We start from the raw sequence: 26,209 nt of genomic DNA on the forward strand, positions 1-26,209 counted from the left end.
TGATTAGTAGTGTACTATTTCAGGTGAAAATGGCTGCTGTGAAAAAGGTCCGTTTTGCTCATTAGTTAAGGGACAGGGTGTGGCTTTATACTTCAAACTTTCACGACTTTATTCACGATTTCCTGGTTCTTAGTGACTTTAATTATCTGCAGTGCAACAAAGTCAACATAGAACCAATATAACATCACCTCATGCAGTTTTTATGGCTGAAGCGTTGGCTAACATTTGCCTAATCAAATCACCAAGGGGCAACGTTGGCCTTCACTTAGGGTCATGTTTCTGGCCACCTGGTGGATATAGGTGTGACAATCACTTTCATTGTCTCTTACCCTTCCAAAAACTTAAACCCATCCTAACTCCCAACCTCTAACCCTGACCCTAAGCCCCTCACCTTTATGTGCAATGAAAATAAATTGGTTATTGAAACAAAGTCATACATGTTACAGCTTTTTTGCTGACGTCCTATACTATCAGAGGTAAAAATGAGAATCTGACCATTTTCTCAAGAACGTTTTCTATGTTGAAGGTGAAGGTTTTATTTGATTTGGAGTAAATCCTATCAACCACTAGATGGTGACATATAACTACTGCTGATTCGGCAAGACCGTTAGGAGCTTAGACTGAACATAAACAATTTTTTCCTGATGCAGCAGGTTAGGGTTTTATAGTTTTGGGCTCACATGTGAAGATGAGAACAAACTATAAAGGGAACATTTTAAATGAAGCAGATATCATGACAAACTGTAAGTCCTAGCAGTCCAAATGATTCCATTTAAATTCCAGGCTCACAATCCAGACAAATGCAAACCTATCAAGAACACAGAGTTTACAAATCAAACTTTGTATATACACATATATATTGTTTTTACCGTGTGTATATCCCATATAACTACCATGTTTGATGTGTAGTACTATGTACTATGTTGTAGTTCTTTGATTTGCTAAGTGGGCACACTAACTATTAATTAATCAAGAATGAGCTTAATCTTATAGAGAGACTGAAATCATGGAGGAAAACATTAACCTGTCGTTTTGACTTTCTGTTTATTTACAGATTAAACAAACAGGAGATGCGTAAAGGAGCCTGAGGCATTGCTGAAGAAAAACTGTATCATGAACATGAATAACTGCTCTATGCACATGAGCTAACTGCACTGTTTAAGGAGTCTGAAAGTGATGTTGCTATGGCCTTTCAGAGTCACCAGATTTCAACCCAAATATGGACTTGTCTTCCCATTAACACAATAAATGCACTAAATGAGGTTGATATTTCTGGAGGTGCAGGGTTATAGAGGAAAATCTTTCTTCGACACTTGGATGTGTTGTGCTGTATTCTCTTAACAACATGACTCTCTGCAGACGGTCATTACAGAGGATGCAGTGCTCCAGTGTATTTTCATGTTGGTAAAGGTCGAAGGCTGCTCATCTGTTCCATATTCCAAAAGGTGGCGCTCATCAGTCCCTGTAAGCAGACACCAAAGACTATAGAGTCTCTCAATAGGATTGGACTGATCGCCTACTGCTGGTGTAAATGTCACCTGATGATCTTGCCACTCTTACACAAACTTCTGGATTTGCCTCCTCTGGCGCTTTATGGAATTATGGGTACATCAATGTTTCTTCTGTCTGGTCGTTGTGTTGTCATTGGCCTCCAGGTTGTCATGGTAAACTTGCAGGCCAGCGAGCCACTGAGCTTCAGCAGCCAGGGTGAACTCGGACACGAAGCCTTTAAAAGAGGGTCGGACTGCAGCTCAGCAGCCCCCATGTTTGTCCAAAAGGTAAAATGGTCAGTGAAGTGTAAGCACATGCAGCAAACATTGATTATTGGTGAAACTACTGCTTTACTACAAAGTATTTTCTCATCAATATTGTTATAATAACCTGAATTCAATTTTAGCTTATTTTTTAAATTAGAATCATTTGTTTTTATGAGTTTTCAGTGTATGGACTTTTCAACCCATTATATAGGCTTAAAAGCACATTATTAAAATAGGACATGATCAATAAGTTCAAGTGTTCACAGCGCCTCTGGAAAACCCAGTCCAGCTGCCCTGTCCATCAGGCTCCACAGGCAATAATTCGCCCAGAGCCAGGACTGTGAAATTAGCTGACGTCCTCCCAGGAAACCCAGCAGGAGCAGCTGTTGGACTGGAAACAAACTGGAAATAAAGTAGCAGTTAGGGACAGGTCGGCAGTGAGAGCAAGAAGTCCTGCCAGGGGAAAAAAGTACCACAGTGATATCGGATTCTTGCGTCTTCCTGCTGCTGTGACTATGGCCCCAACATTCCGTTATTTGGACCCTGCCCATAGTGACACCTTAATGTGTGAGCATGAGAAATGTCACTATAAAATCACTGGGGTGTAGTTTTACCACACTTGTAAATAAATGACATTTTAAGGCATTTTCCTACGGAGGTAAGAAAGTCCCACATCACACAACTTCTAGACGATTGACTTCCGAAAGGGGTGTGATTAAATACAGATTTTTCTCACAAAGCGGTCAAATTCATGAAAGTATGTAGTTTGTAATGGCACAATCTTTTGGCAGTTAAATTAAATATTTTGGCATTGCACTCTCAAAATTAGTATGCTAAGAGCAGGGGCGGATCCGGATGCTGGGTCAGGGGGGCCAATTGCCCCAAAATAAATCTGTTTTGCCCCTGAAATGCCCCTTTCCTATCAGTTGTCTTTTTTTAATCTAAATACACAAGTGATGCTCTAACAATACTAACAATAAATATGACAATTTGTTAAGAATTTTTATTCTCTACACTTTTATGAAGAAAACAATTTGCTTCAAAATGTACAAAATATATTCAATGATGCGTGGCTTTGCACAGCTATAGTGCAAACATTCAACATGAATATTGGACGAATGGTTGTCCCCTGTGTGTAAGTAGTGGACCCCGATTTAGAAAAATACTAGATCTTCCAGGTAACATCCAGAAAGTATAGAGACTGGAACTGTCCAAAAAATGTTTTGTCAACGACCACCTGTAGAGTTTGTGAATAAATATGTTGTACCTTGAATTGTTTAATATGTACAAAAGCATACTAGCTTTTTGTTTGCCTCTGCTTTAAATATTTATGCTTGGCTAATCTAGCAGCTGCCTGCTTATTGTAGCCTTATATTTAGCATGTAGAGAAGAGCTTTGTGTTTATCATATCATATAACTCTCAGTAAGGCCTGCAATTTATTCCCAAAATCTCAAAATAGTGTCGCTCTTATCAGGCTGATGGGAGACATTTAAGCGCCTGTTTCAGTGGGTGACAATTTTTTCTAGATCTACATAAAGGAGACAAGAAAAATAACCTGTCCCTGAAGTTCGATAGCTTTCTTGGTGCCAAAAGAATCAATCCATAGCAAAAATTGTGGAACACTCACACACACCATATGAAAAGGAAAAACCTTTTAATCAAAATTTAAGTCACTCGTCTCTAAATCCCACCAATGTGAAGCTGAAGGTGAGGAAACTGTTTCACTCAGCCAGATTAAGTGTGGAAAAAACCTTCCATTAAATCTCTAACACCCTGCCTCTATAATGAGCGACTCACGCATGAAAAACAATTTCATTAGTGTGGAGCTTTAATGGAACATTTGAGTCTACTGTGATGGTTTTAATGGCGTTTTACTTAGTCAAGAGACGTAACAATGAAAAACTGTTATTCTTACATTTTTCTCAAGAAAATGAACAAAATTAAAAAACATTTAATGAGCCATTCAGCTAACAGAGGCAAACCCCCAGAAGGCCTTCTTAGATATCTCTTCAGGAGGTCAAAATGTTCACACTGTGTAGTTTTTGTCTATATAACCTATTTTTACTGTATCCTCGTCTTCAAGGCCTAGTAAGTGTTGTGTAGATCGGTGGTTCCCAGCCAGAGGGAGGACTGTGCGGTGATGGCACCAAGGCCAGGCTGTTGATAAGCGGTGCGGCGTAGGGACTTCTGGAGGAGTGGAAGTAGGGGTACTGATACAGACTGGCAGGGTACCCAGAGAAGGCGCTGTAGAGACTGGAGCTCTGAAGGTCAGTGTAGTCAAACTGGCTGGCGGAAGAAGTGGAGGTGGTGGAGGAAGGGCAGCTGCCTGAGCTGAGGGAGGTGTACTCCGGTTGTGGTGGCGGAGGAGTTGAGGAGGAGGAGGAGCTGTTGTAGTGACTTGGGCTCATCTGCTCTGTTTTGATCTGAGGTTTGTGGTTAGTGTCCTCACGGGCCTCATGTCTGCTAGAAGAAGATGTTGGCACTCCAGTGGAATTCCCACGAGAAGTTTTGGGAGTCCACGTGGGGCTGCTGTGGGAGTGAGAGTGGATGCTGGGTAGGGTGAACGCTCCCGGGGGGTTGTTATGTGCATGGCTGGTATCCGGTGGAGTTAGAACAGCAGAGCCATGGCTGTTAGGAGGCAAGTACTGGTCAAACTCATGGACGTCAAATCCCTCCATGGTGCTGATGACGTCAGTGCTGAGCTCGGAGATGTCCACGTTGCTGAAGTCAATGTTCTGACGGCCTGGCGGAGGAGCAGAGCCGCCGCTGCTCTCCGCAAGCCGGTGGGCGTCGTGTTTGCTCCCCAAGTGAAGGTTGGTTTTAGGGGTAGTGGGAGGTGTTGGAGGTCCATTGGGCTGACCTGGGAGAAGGGTCAAAGAGATAAATTGCAATACATCGCCCAATGAAACGTATAAACATATTCGGATGAGATCAGTCTCTCACCTGTCCTGTCATGATGGTAGTGATGATGTGCGTCCCCTGTCCCAGCCAGTCTGGCCGTCCCCGGTTCTGTCTTAACCAAGTCCTGATGCTGATGCTGCTGGACCAGTCCAGCTCTACAGTCCCCTGGACCCGGTTTGGTGCTTTTGCGTCTGCGAGGCTGGTACTTGTAGTCTGGGTAGTCTTTCTTGTGCTGCAGCCTCAGCCTTTCTGCCTCCTTGATAAAAGGACGCTTCTCCGTTTCGGAGAGAAGCCTGAAGAGGAGAGGGGTCAGTAACTGAATAAGTTAAGTTCATTTAAATATATCTGCAAGTAATATCTGTTACTTCGCTGAATGATACTTTGTTCATAATATCACTCTGAGGATATTGTTTGCCCTGTATTACCTCCACTAAAGAGGTTATATTTTCGGCCCTATCCATTTGTTTATTGGTTTGTTTTGTTTGTGAAGAAGATGACACAAAAAGAACTGAACTGATTCCCACAATTTCGTGGACGGATGTTGTATGAGTTAGGGAAGAACACATTAAATTCTGGTTTGGATCCAGCTCAAGGGGACTTTTTCTTAATAATTGCGATTTGCATTTGAGTTATTCATCAATTCAATTCATCAAACTGATATCTATGAGTATGGGAAATTTGGTGCAGCTCGATTCAATTTGGGGGAATATTGGGCCTTGATTGAGGTATGTGATCCACTGAGTGACACTTTACTATATTATATGCTGTGGTGGAGTGTAACTAAGGCACCCAAGTACTGTTTAGCCCACTTAAGAACACAAACAATGATAGATAAATATCTTAAAATAATGACTTATCAACTCTAAATACTGACTTACTGTCTTAAAATGATGACAATATCTAAAAAATAATGACTTAATCTCTAAAAAATAATGAACATATCTTTCAAAATTATAACTTGCTATCTCATAATTTTGAGTAACTCTCTCATAATTTCGACTTTGGACCTTAATAATTTAGATTTTTTCTGTGACAGGCAGAAATGGGCCTCCATATCTTTAAATATTAGAAACTGACCAATTTTGGAGCCAAAACTTAACAACTTGTGTTGTATTGTATTGCTCAGGGGAAAAGGTATTTTGCAACCAACATTTGGTTTTTGTGAAAAATGTAATAGGTTGCTTTTATACATATTCTCACTCTGAAGTGAAAGATGCGAAGAAGCGTTGGCTTGGAAACACAAACTCTGGGCGTCTTGAAACTGATCCCCGTGCACCAACTTGAACTCATCCTGGGCTGAAGTTGAGCCCCTGGTTGAGTTCCAGTAAACTCACCGCCACAGTTTACCCAGCGTCTTACTGAGCTCCGCGTTGTGCAGGTGAGGATACTGATCCGCCAGCTTCCTCCGCGCCGCCTGCGCCCAAACCATGAACGCGTTCATGGGCCGTTTCACGTGAGGTTTGCCCTTGAGCCCCCTCTCCCCTTGACTGGGCACCGGCACCAGAGACCAGTCGTATCCCTTAAGCACGTGCGAGACAGCGTCGCGAATACACGCGGGGAAGCGCTCGTCCTCCGCGCTGCTGCCGCCGCTCTCCGGCTTGTGCGTAATTCCCGACGAAGTCCCTCGCGTGTCCTGCCCCGCAGAAGAAGCCAGAGACTCTGTGTCCGATCCGTGCGGGGTCGTGGAGCTGTCACTGTCCGCCGGGCTGAAAGGATGCTCCAAAGACTTGTTCTCCTCTGTCATGTTTGCCCGGTAAAAAAAAGTTATTCTACAAGAATTCGTCAACTAAGCTCCTACAGCCTTCGCCGTGCGTAAAGACGCGCAGCTGGAACACTGTCTCACCACGAAGTAAAGTCGTATTTTGACTTGTACTTTCCATTCCTTTGCGGACGACAAGGGCAGGGTTTGACGAGCACCTATTTTTCTGTATTTTTGCTCTATAACACTCTTTGGCACTTGCATCTCTCCACCCCTGCCGTCCTATTGGCTTTTGCAAAGTTTTGACCAGCGGAGTTCCTCCCAGTTTGGCAAGAAGCAGGAGGAGGCAGAGAAATATAGGTAATCATTATTATGTTCATCAAAATAAAGCTAGAGGAGTCTGTTTAATAAAAGTTACACCGGTTGACTTGTACAAGTTCAGAGGCAGGAAATCATGACAAGGACAAATGTATTTTTAACTACATTTAGCTGTAACTATACATTTAGGAAATAAATACAAATACAAATATATATAATAACAACCTAAATACATATATACATATAAGTGCTTCTCGTAAAGATAAAATATTAAATGTTGCTTATACATCAGTAATTAAATGTAGGCTTTTATTAGCATCATTATTAAATAATAATAATAATAATAATATATACGTATATATAATTATAAATACATATACATTAAACACATATACATACAGCTGCTGTTAATACTCTAATTATTTATTGTGTGTGTCAATTATAATAAAAGACTAAAAAACAATATAATTTATATTATTGTTATAATTCAATACTACTCAGACTACAACAAATAATGATAATATTGTCATTATAGTAGTTACTATTATACCAAACACCAAAACAATATACTTATAATAATAACTATTATCATCGTCATCATCAATATAATAACAATAATAACAACGATAATAATAATAACTTCATACTATAATTAATAACATTATTGCCGGTAATAATTCACTTCCGCGTCTGTTAGGTCCTGGTTTGGTCACATGACCGTTGTCTCGGGGAACATGGCGGCGAGCAGTGAGGATAGCGGTGTGAGGAAAAGACGTGTGGACAGCCGGAGACAGAAGGAGACACAGACCGGGGACAGCGGCGGAGAACATGCAGCAGACAGCGACTCGGGCTCGGGCACGGAGCACACACCGGGGTCGCTACAGACCGGAACCTACTGGCTCAGCCGCATCGTGCTGCTGCGCTCGGTCGCCTTTATTTACTGTGAGTGAAGAAGAACTTTGCACCGCAGAGACAGAAAAGATGTGGAGGGACTCATTAGGTTATCTATTATCCTCACTAAAGATATTGCTCTCTCATTAAATGACGGTAAAACAGGCAGTGCACACGCGATCACACAAACAACACATGTTTGCAGCGATCATTATGTATGCAATTCGTTTTCACATGTGTGTGGTCCATGGTCAAGTGTAAAGTTGACACAAGCTGTCACCAAATAACAACTAAACACACACTCCCTTGTTTCCTGCTCATGTCAAACTTTTTGGAAATGTTAACTCTTTGTTTAATGCCCTTCTTCAGCAGAACTGTTAAAGGTCCAGCGGTAAGGTTTAGTTGAAGGGGATCTATTGGCAGAATTCTAATATAAATTAAGCCTAGTGATGTTTTCACTAGTGTGTTTAATCAAAATTGTATGAATTGTTGTTGGATTTACCCCAGAATAGGCTCTTAATATTGAAATACTTTATATTTACATTGGAGCGAGTCCTCTCTACGGAGGCCACCATGTTTTTTACAGCAGCCTAGACTGGACAAATTAAACACCTTTTGAGTTTCTTGACAACTGCAGGCTGCCACAGGTTCTCTCTGTGAGGTGAGGGGTGTTCAGCTGCAGCATGCAACTTCACCACTAAATTCCACACACTGAACCTTTGACTTCGTTCATACTGGTGCTCCCATGAGTACAAATTCTCCTAAATTGTTCAAAAATATTGGTGAAACACTAGAAACAATATGTAATTACACCTGTGTTTACCTACCTACTGTTTCATGTCCAAATAGCTGCTGTGGAAAAGGTTGATTTTCATTTTACAGCCGTTTTCCCTCTTTTTCCGTAGTGGTGGCGTTCAGCGTTGCTTTCAACCAGAACAAGCAGCTGATAGGTGAGCACGGTCTGATGCCCTGCAAGGACTTCCTCAACAGCGTCAAGCGCTACGTGGGGGGCAAGATAGGAATGGCCGCCCTCGCGTACACGCCGTCCATCCTCTGGTTCTTGGACTGGAGCCACATGGATGCCAACCTGGATGGCATTGCCCTGGTGGGGATGGCTCTGTCGGCGTCTGTGCTGGTGACGGGAATGGCCAACATGGTGATCATGGCGACACTGTGGGTGCTTTACCACTCGCTGGTCAACGTGGGACAGCTGTGGTGAGTCTTGGTTGATGGACTCATATACAGCTTGGATCATATGTAAATGACTTACAGTTTTGAATCTTAAATACTTTCCTTAAACTGTTGGTAATCACTACAGCATGAAATGAATGTCCGTGATTTTCTTGTCTGCTCGATGGCCAAAAAAGCTTGTTCCAGCTAAGAACAAGATTGGCTCTCAGTTCTTAAAAGTCTGGAGGCATGCACTCTCCTCACTATTAAAAAAACAACTGGAAACGATTCATGTTATCCAACCCTCATGACTAAGATACGTGATTGAGGTTTGATATTTTACAGTTTAACCATAATCTTCATTATTAATAACTTTATATAAAATGAAAACATATATAACCTCATATTCATCTCCTCTTCTGCATTGTTTATTCTAATAAGTAAAAATGTTCATATGGGCTAAAATGCGTCTGTGAACGGCTCATATCGGACAATTTTATTTGCCAACCGATAAAGAGGTAAGGCTCTAGAAAAGATGTCATATATTTCCTGGTTCTCAGATGAGAGGATTTGCTCCTTAAGTCATGAAACTGTTTGTTATCGTGAAGTAAATCTTTAAGTTTCCCTGCTTTTTGACATTCCATAGTCAAAACCGTTAACCGATTACTTTGAAGATAATAGTAATAATGCAAACATTTGAACTCTTCAATTCATGTTTTTTTCTTATCTCATGATGTTTAAGAATGCTTCTGTCTCTGTCTTTCTAGGTACTCCTTCGGTAAGTGAACTTCATGATCTACACCAAGTGACTCACACAGTTTTCCACCTAAAAAGAGAAGTGGACGTGGTAAGGCCCCTTAAACTAAGGTTTAATTTACAATGAGCTCTTTTGACACGTCTAATACATGCGCTTACAAACATGTCTTATACAGTCCTATCATTTAATCCAAGTAGGGTTGAAATGGCCACTCGGGAAGATACTATTGGGAATGGATCCTAAACATAGGCTTTATATAAAGATGAATGACATTACAGCTCCCCAAGAGTGAACCCAGACACTTTTGATTGCTCCCCTGCTGGCTGGTTGCAGTATAGGTCATGGAGCAATCAAAATATATCCAAATACTTGTCAAGTTATTGTTTCTTAAAGATTGTTTCTGTCATTTTAGGTAGAGAGTGTGAACTTTATATGCAGATGATCACAAAGAAGAAAAAAAAATCATGTATGGTTTTATTCTTTAACTGCATTCAGTTGTAGAGTCATGGACATAAAGGAACGTTTATGCTCATGCTTCTAAATCTAAATCTCACCACCAGCTCTCTTATGATTGTTTGCAGTCGGTTATTAAGTTATAACCCACTGTCACTGACTAAATTAAGGTTCATTGATGTACAGTACATATCCTCCCAGCTTGTACCCAGTAAACCGTCATGAACATAACAGTCAAGAGGGGGGACAGAGAGAGAAGGAAATAAGAAAGTATAAATATGAGGTTAGGGCTCTGGCCCAGATGAGTGGCGAGGTCAGTGGCAGCTCTCTGAATGGTTAATGAGACTTTGTAGTCAGAGACGCCAGGCCGATGTCTGTGGTCAGGAGCTGGGGCTCGTATTTCTCTTTCTTAAAGAAACATTTTTTTTTTGTTATTCTCCCTCACTCTACTTTACATTTGGACCTATTATCACAATATGGCTGACGGCGCAGCTTCACGTCTGCAGACTAAGTTGCTCCAATCGTTCCCAAGTCTAGACTACAAACCAGAGATGGGCGCGGGGATGTTTTGGGGGCATTAGTGGCAAAAACTGTTCACTCACATGAACCCCTTTAAAAAAAAAAAGTAACTTGCAATATTGCATTTATGAATGTAACTTGAATATTATCAAATTATGTTGGGTTCTGTGTTTAGTCATGCTGCGACATGGTTCTAGGAATTGTTGAAATGCAGGTCTCTGTGTCAATCAGTCCACCACGTTGGTCCAGACTAACACATCTCAACAGCTATTGGGACGGATTTCCATGTAATTCAGTTGAGAGGTTCATTTCCCCCGTCAGGATGGATTGTATTTATCTTGGTGATCCTCTGAAATCGTCACAATGCAAATAGTGTATTAAATATCACTCAGAAGCGAGTGTACCTCCACCAAAAGGCCCAGTCCTCTTAAATCCAATCAAGCTGCAGCAAATTCCACACACTCATAGATATCAGGTCCCTGAATATGCCAGATTTTCTTTAAAGTCAAGATCCGTGAACTCTTCCCTGACCCACATCGCATCCTTCCACTGAGTTTTGTGGTAATCCAGGTCTTTGAGTACATAACCACTTATGGAAAACAATGTAAATCCACCTTGCGCTTGCCGTCCGCATCCGTGAGCCAAGTGATATCGTCCTTGGAACACAGATGGTTATGGCGTCGGGTTCTCTCGGCTCTACACACTCACAACACTGAGCTGTGATTATATTTATTTATATTGTTGTACACAGGGTACAGCAAAACAGTCCAAGTCACTGAACACTTTGACCATTCAGACCTGGAGCAGAGAGGACTATGGTCCAAATCTCTTATCTTTGGAGGGTCACATGGGGGAGCTGGAACCAATCCCAGCTGACATCAGGCGAGAGACGGGAAACACCCTGGTGAGGTCACCAGTGTGTCACAGGGCCAACATACAGAGACAAACAACCTTTCATACAAACAAAACAGTATATTTGACAACAATTCCTCTGGTTGTAGTGATCAGGTTGTCCTGAACCGATGCGATCACTATCAGCGGATTCCAATGTTTATATATTATTATACTAGCAAACATTCATAGCCAACAAATGTACCATGTGGCAAAGTCCCCTGTCACTATGGGTCTCCCAACCTCACCCGGACGACTGCCGGTCACCGGTTTTATAATTTTTCTTGAAAAAATATCAAAACATAGAGTCCATCACTCAACATAAATCACCCCGGCCACATAACCTCTCTTTCTCTGAAAAATAGTTTGTCACAGTAGCACAGTGAATCATGGGATATGTTGGGGCGGGAAGGATCCATCTAGATCCTCCATTGCCTGGGGCTGGAAGGACACATTTGGAGGAGCCTCCGCATTGGGACAGTCTAGTCGCGCTGTGATGCAATCGTTCTTGAAATGCGACCGCGGAACGATGGGGCCCCTGAATGACCAAAGAGCAGTGAGTTGATAGAAAGTTGTAGTCAGTCAAGCACCAAACTGTCCATATTCTGCTGATTTGTCCAGGTTGGGAGAGCCAGCTGTTGGAGACAGGCTTTCTGGCCATTTTCTTGTGTCCGGTCTGGACTCTGTCCCAGGTCCCTCGCCGCTGTCCCCCCTCGCTCGTCTGCATCTGGACCTTCAGATGGCTCATTGTCCGCATCATGCTAGGAGCTGTGAGTATAACATTAAAAAAAATACATAAAATGTATCCTGCGATTCCCGAGAGCTTACAAATTGGCTTGACATTAGTTTGGTCTTGCCAGAAATTATCTCATCACTCAGGTTTTTGTTTTCCAGCAAGACAGTACATTATGGAAATACGACTGAATGCATCATAGCTTCTGAAATAAAGTATCATGAAATATGTTTCATATTCAATAATCTCTTGTTGCATGATTTTGCAAACAAATCACTTTCTGCTGCCTATTTCGCTGCATCAAACTTCTTGTTGCGGTTATTGAACTTGTCAAACACTATTAAAAACAAATCAGATGGAATTTGTTAAAGCCTCTGTCCTGCCAGCAGCACCTTGACTAACATGCTCCCTGTTGAGAGACCCTGCTCTGACATAGAGGAAGCAGATATATTAAATTCTAGCAGAAAGATGTGTTTAATACACACACACACACACACACACACACACACACACACACACACACACACACACACACACACACACACACACACACACACACACACACACACACACACACACACACACACACACACACACACACACACACACACACACACACACACACACACAGGAGTGTGAAGAAATGTACCAATTTCTCAACAGCGTTATTCCCCAGGACATTCTAGTGTTTGTCCTCCTGATTCTAGACCATTACTCTTGGAGCTGAGCTTTGCTATAAAACCCTGCCAGTATTTGGAAATCCAACCCAACTATATGGTCGGCTAAACAACATGTCTGGTTGTTTGACAGTTTCCATGGTGAATGTCAGACCACCGACTGGGTTTTATCTGCCAATCACTGCAGCCACCACAAACCCAGTGAGGTTTTTCCCTATTAAGACCATGAAGAGCGCTGGAACACTGGGGTGGCACCTCAGCTCCACTTCACTTTCAGCTGTTCACTTCACAACTAAAAAGAACTGACATGGTACAGTGTCTGGAGACTTTGAAATGGAAATGCATCTGCACCCATTCTTACAGAATTATTGAACACAGACTCTTTACTTGCATGGAGTTATGAATATACAAGTGCAGAAGGGCAGAAGTAAATAAAAGCCATTCGTTTACAAAAGTTGCAAATTTAATTTGATGTGTTTTGCTGTATATAAAAATACAAAAATAAACATCCAGATTCAGGTCACCTTTGCTTACGGCACAAAGTAGTTCCAATGAGCTTTTGAAGGGATGTTCTCATATAATGAGTCTGATTAAATGATTTGTTCGTTTCTTCACTTTTTGATTGTTAATAATATTATTGCATTATTGTATTATACACATTAATGCACAAACCTTCTGTTTGTGTAATTAGAAATTCATTTCGACATTAAACATTACTAGAAACACTTTAGTAATTTCTTTACTTGCTCTACAACAATAATCCTTTAACTGATAAACAGAAAATACATCTGAACTCATTCATTGTTAAAAGTCAATTTTCAAGCAAAGAATGTCTGATGGTTTCCAGAATTCTTTCGGAAATGTTCATGTCTTTGATAGCAGTAAATAGTATATGTTACTTGTTTGCAGACTGGTAAGGCCTTTGTGCTTCAACGGCGATGGGAATAAATGACACGGAATCACGAATGTTCATCCGTGTGACTGTTCACGTTAAGCCTTATATGATCTAGCTAATAATAATATAAGGATAAAATAAAGCGATGCCTGTTCAAAGAACATTTTTTTACTTAACAAAGGAAGAAGAGAGTCTCATTACTTGGTTCAGGCGCTGGAACTACAGCAGCTGCTTCAGGACGTATTTCAGGATGACAGTTCGAAGAACTGCTTCAACAGCTGGCCCCAAGATAAGGTCTCTACAAGCACAGTCTGTGTTTCTGGCATAACATTCAACATTCAAGAGAGCAAATATCCCTTGTACATTTGAAGGTGTTCCACTCTAGTTTGATGATAAGTTGCCAACCAACAGCAGATACCAGGAATCACCAGCAGAGTGAGTGACCGATCATCAGTTATGTACCTTGGCGTCATCGGTTCTTTCAATCATTCAATCACAAGACACCCTCTGCTAAGACGGACCCACCACAGACTGATGGAGCCTGGGTGTGGGTCCTTAATATCCTGCTGCCCAGTTGGCTGCAGAGTTGTTTGTTTAATGGTCTGGCGCAGGGCTTGTCCATGGATTCCCAGAACTTTCAACACCCCGATGTTGCAATAGACACCCACTATCCACTAGCATATTACTGTTAGTGGATGGTGATGTTGTGTCATTACATAATGTGTGTTGTCCTGTCCAACTGTGTTCAAAGTATTTCAACAAGTTACAATCAGACCTGGCTAATATAAGTATAAATACCTCAGTGCAGTGGGTTGAGCTGATTCCATTTTGGTGATAATCCAGGCCGAGGATTTTCACAATGAGACTTACAATTTTTGGTCGTTTATAACAATGCAGCATTCAGACGCTGGCAAGAATGTCAGACATTCAGAACTTTAAAGTTAAAGATCCAAATAACATTCACATGCTATTCTGTCAGGAAATCACTTCCAGATGCAGAACAATAAACAAAAGGAAACTGTCATTGAGGCTTTGACTCGGTTCATTGAAGAACTGATAAATTGCCTCGAATTTTGGCTCTTTTGTCTAATGCTTAATTGGAAGGTGCTTTGAACAGAGATTACATGAGATTATGATGGCGGGGCTCTTGTGGTTTGAAAGGGCGGAGTTTGAGCAGAGAAAAGACCCCCCCCCCCCCCCGCTGACTGTGCAGCATCTTCGCAGTGTAAAGCGAAGTAACACCCCCCTGGCACGGTCCCTCAGTGTTTAAGTTGCACTGGTCACAGCCTATCTGTCTCACTGCCTGCGGCTCACCATGACTCCGTGGCTTTCACTGTGAACACAACACAGTTTGGTGGACACTTCAAAGCCCTCTTCAGTCAGTGAGTAAATGAGGTGGTGAGGGGGAGCTGGGAGCAGCAGAGTTCAGTCGTCATGTTTCTTGATTGTTTTGTTGCAGCGCTACTAAGAATGTTCCATGTTATCACCCTGGTTACTGTCTACATGGTTAACCTATGATGTAAAGCTGGCATCTACTGTTATAAATCGATAGTAAAGGAAAGTTATCCACATGCATTGATATTGAAAGCTTACATTGATACTTCAGATGGGCTGGTATGATTTGATAATGATAGGTAAGAGATTAAACATGAAAGATTTGTTTCTCGATTATATATAAAAAATTATTTAATTTATAAGTATTATTGAGGCAATATGCGGAATATGTTAAAAAAGTACTGATATAAACTAAAGTAATATTTATATAATATTTATTTTCAGTAAAAATAGAAATAGAGGCCCACATAACATCGTATGAAATGCGTTTATGATGAAGAAGGAAGGCTTTAGCTTGCTAGAGAAACAGTTTGTTTTACAATCAAAACTTCTGGTCATGAAAGTTTAAGCATAACCATAAATAGGTCAATGTTCATAACAAAACACCTACTATGAACAAAGTATTGTGCAGATGGCCCATCATTTTCTAATTTGTACTGCCACAGGTTCATAATTAACCAGATGTTTTTTGTACTTCTCAAAACAACAGGGATCTCTTAAGTTGGTGTGCACAGGGCTAAGTGCTGTGCTACATGCCGCACGCTTGCTCACAAGCTACCACGTGCTGGCACCCTAATCCATAATGTTTTTACTGTTCAAGCAGACAGTCAGACCTCATAGTTTCAGCTGCAGATTTGACATGCAATACAGTATTCCTTCTCATGTGAGAACTTGTCTTTCGCTCTTAATGCTGTGTACCTGTCACTCAAAATCTCTTGCATGAGAGTGACCTTGGTGCACATGCAACTATTTGTTAACAAATCTGATGTCAGATAAAATAACACAAAAAGTTGGAGGACAGAAGTTTGACAACTTGTAACATTAGGTGCATTATCACCCATATTACCATGGTAATGAAAGTTTGAAACGGTACAACTAATTATTCGGTATACTATGAAATCAGTAACTGTGTCATGTCATCCCTATAACAGGTATTGACGTTACATTTACCTGTTTATGCTTCACTAGCTGCTGTGATAGTCGAGTGTAAATCTCCTTACTTTAGTGGCCTTTTAACGACAGAACATCTGCTAACAGATAAAAACACAATCTGATAAGAGAAGTTATGGGCTCAGTAAAACAAACCTCCGTCACACACACACACACACAAACACACAGTCTCTAAAATAGATAAAATGTCAAACATCCATCTGTTATTCTAATCAGGAGTGTTGACATATGGATATCTGCTAGATAACACACTAATTACTGGTCTCCATTAGCTGCTCAGGGGCCTTTTTAATTTGTGCTCCAGCAGCGGCTGACTGAGGGTAATCAGACGATAAACTACACTTAATTTGTTATTGATGCCCCAAAAACATTAATTAAATACTCTGAAATACAGTTGTTCATGTTCACATAAGAGCAGAGTAAGTAACATTGCAATGGTGTCACTGAAGATCTAGTTCGATCACAGCTATGTTGGGGTTAATAGGCTGGTCTCGCTGTTTGAACACTTTGTTATACTGATACATTTTCGGATTATTTGTTCACGAGTCCATGTCACTCTCTGTAGAATTGCTAGATATAGGATTTTTCAACCTTCTCCTTGATTTCTCAGAGAATCCGCTTTTAAGTGTGACGTTGCAGATGGAGTAAAGTCCATACCTGGTCACGTCGCAACAATGGCAGAACCTGTACATTTATTTACATCACGCCTTTTTTTGTAAAGCATCCATTAGGAAAAAGCATGGATGCTGTAAACATGTTTAAACATGTATGTGTTAAGAACACCTCTTTCCAATATTTACATGACAAGAAAAAGAACAGAAAAGGGATCCGATGTTACAGCATATAAATCATTTCAAAAGCAGGCATGTTAGCATAAAAAGGTCTGTAATGGCGAAACAGTGTGGTGTTAGGTCCTTGTGAGAGATGGATATGCAGTTTGCGAGGAATGAAGGTGTAAAACTTTACAAGTCCACATTAAAAGCTATTATTTAAAGCTGATTGTAAAATTATATTTATTGGTTTTAAATTGATGATGTCAGTAGTCGGCCATTTTTGATGACTCTACGAGTACTATGTGGTTCCAACTTGAGATGGCATTCCCTAGAATTTATCAGCCGGGAACAAATTTATTCCAATAATGAACCACACGAACGCAAACACATTTAAAATGTCTTATGTCACAAATGATGTGCGGTAAATTGGGTGCCTTATTGGAAAATTCGATTTTGTTTTCATCTGCGTGTTTGGAGAAGGTCACCAAACCATCCATTTACTCATGTGGAAAGTAACTTCTTAAACGCTTTAACCCAAGAAATGCTTATTTTTGTTAGAGACTTATGTTGGGGGAAAAAAAACATTACCTTATTCGTTTAATTAATGAATTATACTGGTGCTGCTGCTACCTCGGTGCCTGTTTTCAAAAATGTAAAGACTTCTTTTCATTGTAAGGATCCAGGATAAACCTTTTGCTGGCCAGTCCCTCACATTTAAAATGATGGAGTGTTCCTCACGTCGCATGCATTCTACATCAACGTTTCAGTGTATCCGAATTTGTGTGTGGAGACTTGTGGTCTCTGCCTCACTTGTTTATATAGAACTTTTAAAGCCTTTTGGTAACACGTGCCAAATGTCTGGTGATGGAATCGACAATTTTCCTGTATATTTCATTCAAATGAGTAGAAACCTGTCCACAAAATGCAACTTACTTTTATTACATTCAAGTTTTTCAAGTTTATTTAAGTTTTTAGATGATTATATGTGTGTAGAAACTAAATCGGTAGAAACTGTCAGTTGAATCTTGGTGGTTTTCCTTGAGGAAGCCCGTTGAATCATTTCCCCAGGGCTCTTGACACTCTGCTGACTGCTCTGTTTATATCGGAGCTCTGAATCTCAGGTTGCATTTAATGACATTTCAGGATCTCATGATTGAGTTGGATTATCGGCAACATCTTCTGACGCAGCAGCTGCAGCCGAGCTCATAATCGGCATGAAATGTCCTGGTTCCTCTAAATCTGGTTTGAAGGGGTTAGTGGTTAATTTATTCCACATTCCATGGCGACCACATGACGGGCTGAAGTGTCTGTATTGACAGTCTCGTGGCCTGGATGTGTCGGGTGAAAAACAGGCACGGGGCTGAGGATATGTTTCTCTGTAATCTGCTGGCGTTTCATTTTCTGTTTTATGAAAGGAATATACACACAGACATATTGAGACATTAGACATATTTTGGTTTAATTTGCCTTTTGTGCACTGACCTTCAATAACCTGCTCATACACTAAAATCTGAAAAAAGTGGAATAAATAACATTACTTGCGGTCAGTATCAACAACTTTCTGCCCATGGAAACTGTTCCATCTATGATTATTTTGCAGTTTTTCTATTGACTTGTTTTATTTTTAGAGTGGTAGCTCCAGTCCAGTGAGGTACAGCTTTCTATCGTTGTATTTATAAGCGCTAATTTCCAGAGCCACACATCTGTGAGCCGTTACTGAGAGCGCTGAAGGTCGAGGAAAGCCAATGATGTGTTCAGACAACAAAATTAGATTTGTTCTCTCAGATTTGATCCTGAAGTGTGACTCTCCACTTTGTTATGTGCTGCGTAACATGCTAATCACAGCACAGCTGGGCCTCAGTGCCGTCTTACAGAGCTGCAAGCACGGCTGGAGGCTCTCAAGGGGCCAGTGTACTACACATACACACAACATCAATTATATGTGGTTTTTCTTTTTTCTTTCTATGAATGAGGGGGGGGGGGGGGGTAAAGCATCTGCATATTAAAATATCTTTCGAATTGTAAGCTTTCATTCAGGAACCTTCACCCAGGCATGAACAGGTTTTAAATGCAGGTAGCAACGCACAAGGCCAACAACTCTTTCTCCTGAATGCAGGACGTCTGTGTCAATCAGCTTGGCCTGTGTGACGCCATTTAGGTGGTCAAAGGTCAAGGTCACCTTGTCCTCACACCAAGGCACATTTTTTGCCTTGTGAACACAATATATTCGCAGTGCCTCAGGAGAATCCTCTCACATTTGCCACAAACATGTACTTGGACTCAGTGATCAACTGGTTTTGATTTTGGTGGTCAAAGGTCACAGGGCAACGTGATGGTGGCCTCCGAAAACATGTCTCTGACCTCTTGAATGTGATATCTCCAGAAAAGGGAATTTCTTCAAATTTTGATCAGTTGTCACTTGGACTCACAAAAACAACTGATTACAGTCATCATGACCTTTACCTGTCTCAAATATGCAGATAGAAACTGCACTGGTTGGCGGATGCATGTAGCCACAGTGCTGTTTTTCTAGTTATTTATTTATTTAGTTTTCTTGCTTATATTCCCTGTTGTAAAAAATATTTTCTGTGTCTTCTGTCTTTTCCAGGGTCTCATTAAAATCAGAGGGGACCAATGCTGGAGAGACCTCACCTGCATGGACTACCACTATGAGGTGTGTGTATGTGTATGTTTGTTTGTGTTACGTTGGTGTATTTTAAGTACGTTTGTATCTGTGTCATTCTTCCTGGGAAAAACCTTATGGTGCACATAGACGTACAGTTCTGACATGTCCAGATGCAACAACAGTGTAGGAGGAGGCTGGCAATCATACGCAGTCAGAAAGAAAACAAGAGAAACTCAGATTGTTCTCAACATAATAACCCAAAGCTGTTTGCTGAACTCAGGGAAGTGCAGCAACGCCACATCAATAAACCCTGAGAACCAAACATTTCACCAAAACTATCAAGTGGCAAGTTCAGATGACACTTGTTACAGTGCGCTATTATTGTAAATCATTCTTGTGGCCGATTCTTTAAAAGTCTTGTTTTTTAAGTTTCCCAAAGGTCTACTCTCCTTGACATTCTGATCGTCTTAGCACTGATCCACATGTACAAAACATTGCTTCGTCTGCTGAATGATGACAAGGCGGCTGAAACCAAACCGTGGCAGCCCATTACAGTAACCGCTGTCGAGTGTTTCAGCAGATCGTCAGCCTCGTACACGGAGCACGAGGTTCTGAAAATCCAGTTTGTTTGTTTTTCCCCCTGTGGGACGCTGGACTGCTCTGACCTGCCCTGCTCTGCTCTGTGTGAGGAGGCTGCAGAGGGCTGCCTTCTCTAATTAGCATAGAAAGGAATCCGGAGGCTCCTATGGACCTATGGCCTGGCGACTGTGGCTCAGGTGGTAGAGCAGGTATTCCTCAAACCATTGATCCCTGTCTCAATGTGCGTGTGAATGGTAAAGCCTTTGAATGGTCAACAAGAGTAGAAAAGCCCTATATAGATAAAGACCATTTACCATGACTGGAGCTGAAAGACCCATTAAAATACAATATTGACACTGTCAAAGATGTAATGGGAATGCCTTACATGCTGAAATACTGGCTGCTGTGGGGCTGGATGGCGAGTTCAGTGTAAGAAGATAATTGTGTGACATATGGAAGTAAATTAGGAATAATATACCTCAAATGTGAATTGGAGCTATCGGGTTTTCTTCCTTCTACTCAGTCTGGGAAAAAACTTTTCAACATGTGCAACAGTTCAACATGTAGAGAGCTGCTGATGAGTGTTAAGAGCCTGAAAATAGATTAGATTAACCTTTTAATAAGATGACTGTGTGGTTTCACAATAAAAGACATCATCGTAGTGATCAATACATGCAAGCTAATATTAGCAGTCATTACAGTGGATGTTCATGCTTTTTCATTATATAAATCCTGGCTGTCAGTCCGTCCCATTCTCTTGAACACAATATCTAAGGAACAACTTTGTTCAAATTTGGTGGAAACAGTCCTTTGGTCTTACGGATGAACTTGGTGGTCAAAGGTCAAGATCACTTTGACCTTACAAAACCAGGAACCTACATCTCCGGAACCTCTTGAGAGAATGTCTTCAGATCGTGTACTGATTAGATCTTTGTGGTCGAGGGTGAAAGGTCGACTAGGCCTCTCAAAATAAGTTTTTCGCCTCTTGAACATGATAATTTGCCGTAATGGAATTTCTTTCAAATTGAACTAGTTTCCATTAAGATTTCAGGTGTCAAAGGTCACAGTGTGCTTCCGAGCCTGGAAAATAATATATATATAGACTGAAACCGCAGTTGTTGGCAGTCAGTAATTGTAATCATATTTTCTTATGGACCCATCTAATGAAAATTCCACTTTTGTAGTGCTTCTAAATGTTATTTTGGGTATCTGGAATATCTAACGTCCCAAAAACTCTGGAAAAAAACAACTCCCGCGATTTGTTGTGGTTCCTCTATGTCAGAACAATACTCTAGAGTGCGTCCAATGGGATTACGACAGAAAAGTACATATTTTTCCAAACATGCCCATGTAGGGAGTCTCGTTACATTGCCTTGGACCACCCCCCACCATCATCTCACCGGCTCCGGGGAGAGACGCCCGGCTCAACGGCTAGCGTAATAGACAAACTAAACTGACAGAACATGACACTGATATGTTTTCGAAAGCAATCCGTAATTAAGGCCCTCACAGATGGATTTTCAAAATGTAGCATGCGCTTCACGTGGTGGTGCATCTTATCGTACAGTTCTTTATACACTTGAGCAGCCACTTTCTTGCTGCTTAGAATCGGGAAAACCCACTCCGTGATAGGGTAGTCTTTCATGATTCCAATCATCAGCTGATGTGCTAGGGTGATGGTGGTCATCTCTCCATAATCCGATTTCGATTTACATTTTTTTAAGACATCCACGACCACCAAGGCAATAAATGCCCGGACTTCCATCTCTATATCGGTCATCTCAAAGTCAGACTGTGTAATTGTAACGTCTGATACGGTCCCACCATCTGCTGCAATCTCATCAGGTACGAAGACCATTTGACTTGGTATCATCTCAGGGTTCTCTGAAGATCGGATTGAGTTGTCCATCATCTCTGTGTTCTTCTGTCCTCTGTAAGCTGGGTGCCTCTCAGTCCTGGTATCTACAACTGCTTTACAATAGAATCTGCCTGCGGTGGAATGTAAACAGCTGTGATTATAACGGAGCTGAATTCACGGGGAAGGTATAAAGGACGCACTTTTATCGAAAGCAGATCCAGGTCTGGTGAGCAGCGTGCTGAAAGCACAACAACATCCGAGCCCCAGCGAGAGTTCACCATCAAGCACAGCCCTCCACCTCTGCTCCTACCTGACTCGTAGGTTCTGTCCTGCCGGTAGATGGAAAAAACAGCCGTAGTGACGGCCGAGTCAGGCACCATAGGATCCAGCCAGGTCTCAGTGAACGCCAGCACACAGCAGTTTGTGATGTCCCGCTGGTAATTAGTCCGTGCATGTAGCTCGTCCATTTTATTGTCAAGGGATTGAACATTCGCGAGTAGAATGCTTGGCAGTGGGGGATTGCAGCATCTCGTCCGAGATCTGCACAGGATACCGGCGCGCTTCCCTTTCTGCTCCGTCGGTGTATCGGTAAACAAATCGACGGTAGAACAAAGGAGCCACAGCAAGCACTCCGGTAGGTTGAGAAAAACTCTGTATTTAGTGACGAACGCATTTCCAAAGGTGCTAGTCGATCATACTGTATGAACGACAGTGCAGTGTGTACAAAAAAACAAACAAGAAAAAACGTAATAAACATAAAACTTCGTAGTGCATGTGGAGCCATTGTCAGTGCGTTCTTTCTCTACGGCGCACAACTCTCATTCTACATTAGTAGAATTAATGTAATGTTTTTCTCAAAGACCTAATAGCTAAAAAGAGCAATCCAAAAGTAGCTCCTATTCCTAATAGTCCACAAGTCCCACCCTTAAGGTAACTTGAAACTGCCAGTTTTGTTATATGTACGCTCTCCTGAATTATGCCTGACATGTTTTTGAAAGCAATCCGTAATTAAGGCCCTCACAGCTGGATTTTCAAAATGTAGCATGCGTTTCAGGTGGTGGTGCATCTTATCGTACAGTTCTTTATACACTTAAGCAGCTACTTTTTTGCTGCTCACAATCGGGAAAACCCACTCCGTGATAGGGTAGTCTTTCATGATTCCAATCATCAGCTGATGTGCTAGGGTGATGGTGGTCATCTCTCCATAATCCGATTTCGATTTGCACTTTTTTAAGACATCCACGACCACCAAGGCGATAAATGTCCGGACTTCCATCTCTATATCGGTCATCTCAAAGTCAGACTGTGTAATTGTAACGTCTGATACGGTCCCACCATCCGGTGCAATCTCATCAGGTATGAAGACCATTTGACTTGGTATCATCTCAGGGTTCTCTGAAAATCGGATTGAGTTGTCCATCGTCTCTGTGTTCTTCTGTCCTCTGTAAACTGAGTGCCTCCAGTGGTCGTCGGCATAATGTTTTAAGGTTGTCCTTCCACTTATCCCATTCTCGTAAACCCTCAGCTCCTGCATACGGTGTAATATTTTTACTTTACACGTTTTCAAAGCAATGTTTTCAGTTTATTGTGGCGTTAATTCAAGACCAAACTACATGTATATATACTTACAGCTCTAAGGACAGGTTTTCAAAAAGAATACCAACATCTCAGGATGAAAAGGCAGAGCCGCACACGTAGAAGACACAGATGAAGCTGTCCAGAGAGCTTTTCATCAAAAGGGCCAACGCTGGTGTCGATGTGAAAACAAAAACACTTGATCACTGCAGCAGAATTAATTTCGTAGAATTAATGTAATGTTTCTTTCAAGTTATTGCATTTACAAACACGATCAATCCGAATATAGCTGTTATTCTGACTGGTGAGCAGCATGCTGAAAGCACAACAACATCCGAGCCCCAGCGAGAGTTCACCATCAAGCACAGCCCTCCACCTCTGCTCCTACCGGACTCGTAGGTTCTGTCCTGCCGGTAGATGGAAAAAACAGCCGTAGTGACGGCCGAGTCAGGCACCATAGGATCCAGCCAGGTCTCAGTGAACGCCAGCACACAGCAGTTTGTGATGTCCCGCTGGTAATCAGTCTGTGCGTGTAGCTCGTCGATTTTATTGTCCAGAGATTGAACATTCGCGAGTAGAATGCTCGGCAGTGGGGGATTGCAGCATCTCGTCCTAGATCTGCAAAGGATACCGGCGTGCTTCCCTCTTCTTTCTGCTCCGTCGATGTTTCGGTAAACAGATCGACAGTAGAACAAAGGAGCCACAGCAAGCACTCCGGTTAGTTGAGAAAAACTCCGTATTTAGCGTCAAATGTATTTCCAAAAGTGCTAGTTGATCATACTGTATGAACGACAGTGCAGTGTGTACAAAAAAACAAACAAGAAAAAACGTAATAAACATAAAACTTCGTAGTGCATGCAGAGCCTTTGTCAGTGCGACCTTTCTCTACGGCGCACAACTCTCATTCTACATTAGTAGAATAATGTGATGTTTTTCTCAAAGAAGCTAACAAGAGCAATCCAAAAGTAGCTCCTATTCCTAATAGTCCACAAGTCCCACCCTTATGGAAACTTGAAACTGCCAGTTTTGTTATATGTACGCTCTCCTGAATTATGCCTGACATGTTTTTGAAAGCAATCCGTAATTAAGGCCCTCACGGCTGGATTTTCAAAATGTAGCATGCGTTTCAGGTGGTGGTGCATCTTATCGTACAGTTCTTTTTACACTTGAGCAGCCACTTTCTTGCTGCTCACAATTGGGAAAACCCACTCCGTGATAGGATAGTCTTTCATGATTCCAATCACCAGCTGATGTGCTAGGGCAGGGCTCTTCAATTAGTTTGGAGCTGGGGCCGGTTCTTGAAACTGAGGCAAAGTCAGGGGCCAGAGGATATGAGTGATCACGGTAACAAGAAATTACAACAACATACTGAAGGAGTCAATATATTTTATTTTTTAAAAGCTTTACAACATATGCCCCAGAGGACGCATAGGCCCAATGATTCAAAAATCAAACCAGGTGAGCAATAACCAAGCCATATTAACAGACAATTGGAGAAATGCAATTAACTAACAAAAACATGCACTTCATTGTACATAGCTGTACCAACACAACTTGACTGGTCATTATGACTTATAACTGATTTTAGTGACAGGCAGAATCAAATGTATCTCCACCAACAACGTGCATTGCATGGAACTGAATAGAATTGCAACAACTTAAAAGTGCATGGTAGTCTATCAAGGAAATGTGTTTCAAAATTAATCACTCAGCTCGGATGAACTGTATCAGTTGTTTAGAATTTACTTAGAACAACTTCCAAGTGCACCAACAAATACAAAATAAAACTGCATAGTAGGCCTCTGAATTGAATTACAACATAACAATGCATGACAATTAATGAGGTTAATAACATCATAATTAAATCATACTGTTACAAAAATTAACCTTAATTGCTTGCTTGACTAACATGCCTATTAACTTTCATGTAATTTGCCTACATTTGCCATCTAATGAGAGAAATGGCATCTTTTTGACTTGGCAAGAGCAGTGAAGTCAGGTTTATAAGTTGTCAGGGCAATACGCATGCAGTCATGTAGATGCTGGTCAGTAAGGGATATGCGATTGTGAGTTTTAATGGCATTCATGTGTGAGAATGATGACTCACAAGTGTATGTTGAACCAAACATTGTCAGAACAAAAAGTGCAAGATCCCTTGAGTGTGTACATTTCTCACAGCTGACTTCATGGGTCCAGAATTTTTCAAAACCTGCCTGCTGCCATGACTGACGCAAGTCACCTGACGACTGAATGTCAATGGTTTCCAGTTGTAAAGACCCCTCATCCACAGAGGATAAAAGCTCCTTTCCTTTCAATGCAAAGTCAGATTGAACGTTCACAGAGAAAGGATCCTTTATAAATGTCATAATGCCACTGGGGATTTATTTTATTTTATTCAATTTATTTAAAATTACAAATTAATTCCTTAATTAAAAAAAATTCAACCGATGTCACTAGAGTATGTGGCAGATAAATACGACAAAATATAATGAAATACGACTAGCATATAAACTGGGGTATTTTCTAAATATAATAATAAATGTGAAACTGATGTGTATTCTTATTAGAGATGAGCCGGATACTCGGCTGAAACGAGTATCCGGTACGGATAAAGCACTTTTGCCGAGCAAA

At 41.3% G+C, this 26,209-nt stretch overlaps 2 protein-coding genes across 2 annotated transcripts in view; one reads left to right on the forward strand and one right to left on the reverse strand.

The window, feature by feature from the left end:
- Positions 1–2,745: 2,745 nt before the first annotated feature.
- Positions 2,746–6,661, reverse strand: LOC128427058 (transcription factor Sox-8). Its single transcript, XM_053414142.1, has 3 exons — positions 5,994–6,661; positions 4,702–4,952; positions 2,746–4,618 (listed from the first exon to the last, which is right to left on the reverse strand). The coding sequence occupies exons 1-3, from the start codon at positions 6,401–6,403 to the stop codon at positions 3,837–3,839; spliced, it is 1,443 nt and encodes a 480-aa protein (XP_053270117.1). The 5' UTR covers positions 6,404–6,661; the 3' UTR covers positions 2,746–3,836.
- Positions 6,662–6,673: 12 nt separating this feature from the next.
- The window catches only part of lmf1 (lipase maturation factor 1), a 32,903-nt gene continuing 13,367 nt past the window's right edge, over positions 6,674–26,209 (forward strand). Inside the window, exons 1-6 of the mRNA XM_053414141.1 lie at positions 6,674–6,718; positions 7,374–7,618; positions 8,473–8,782; positions 9,505–9,515; positions 11,979–12,127; positions 19,549–19,614. Coding sequence (XP_053270116.1) covers positions 7,390–7,618; positions 8,473–8,782; positions 9,505–9,515; positions 11,979–12,127; positions 19,549–19,614 — 765 coding nt within the window. The 5' untranslated portion in view covers positions 6,674–6,718; positions 7,374–7,389. The remainder of the gene's footprint in view (positions 6,719–7,373; positions 7,619–8,472; positions 8,783–9,504; positions 9,516–11,978; positions 12,128–19,548; positions 19,615–26,209) is intronic.

This window comes from Pleuronectes platessa, chromosome 21 (genome assembly GCF_947347685.1).
Source record: "Pleuronectes platessa chromosome 21, fPlePla1.1, whole genome shotgun sequence".
Lineage (NCBI taxonomy): Eukaryota > Metazoa > Chordata > Actinopteri > Pleuronectiformes > Pleuronectidae > Pleuronectes > Pleuronectes platessa.

Bases quoted from the DNA above. Each gene is read 5' to 3' on its own strand.
- LOC128427058 (XM_053414142.1), bottom strand. From the start codon at position 6,403: ATGACAGAGGAGAACAAGTCTTTGGAGCATCCTTTCAGCCCGGCGGAC. The intron at 4,953-5,993 runs GTGAGTTTACTG...TCTCCTCTTCAG, and splicing joins ACGCTGGGTAAACTGTGGCG to GCTTCTCTCCGAAACGGAGA. The intron at 4,619-4,701 runs GTGAGAGACTGA...CCCTTCTCCCAG, and splicing joins CTACCATCATGACAGGACAG to GTCAGCCCAATGGACCTCCA.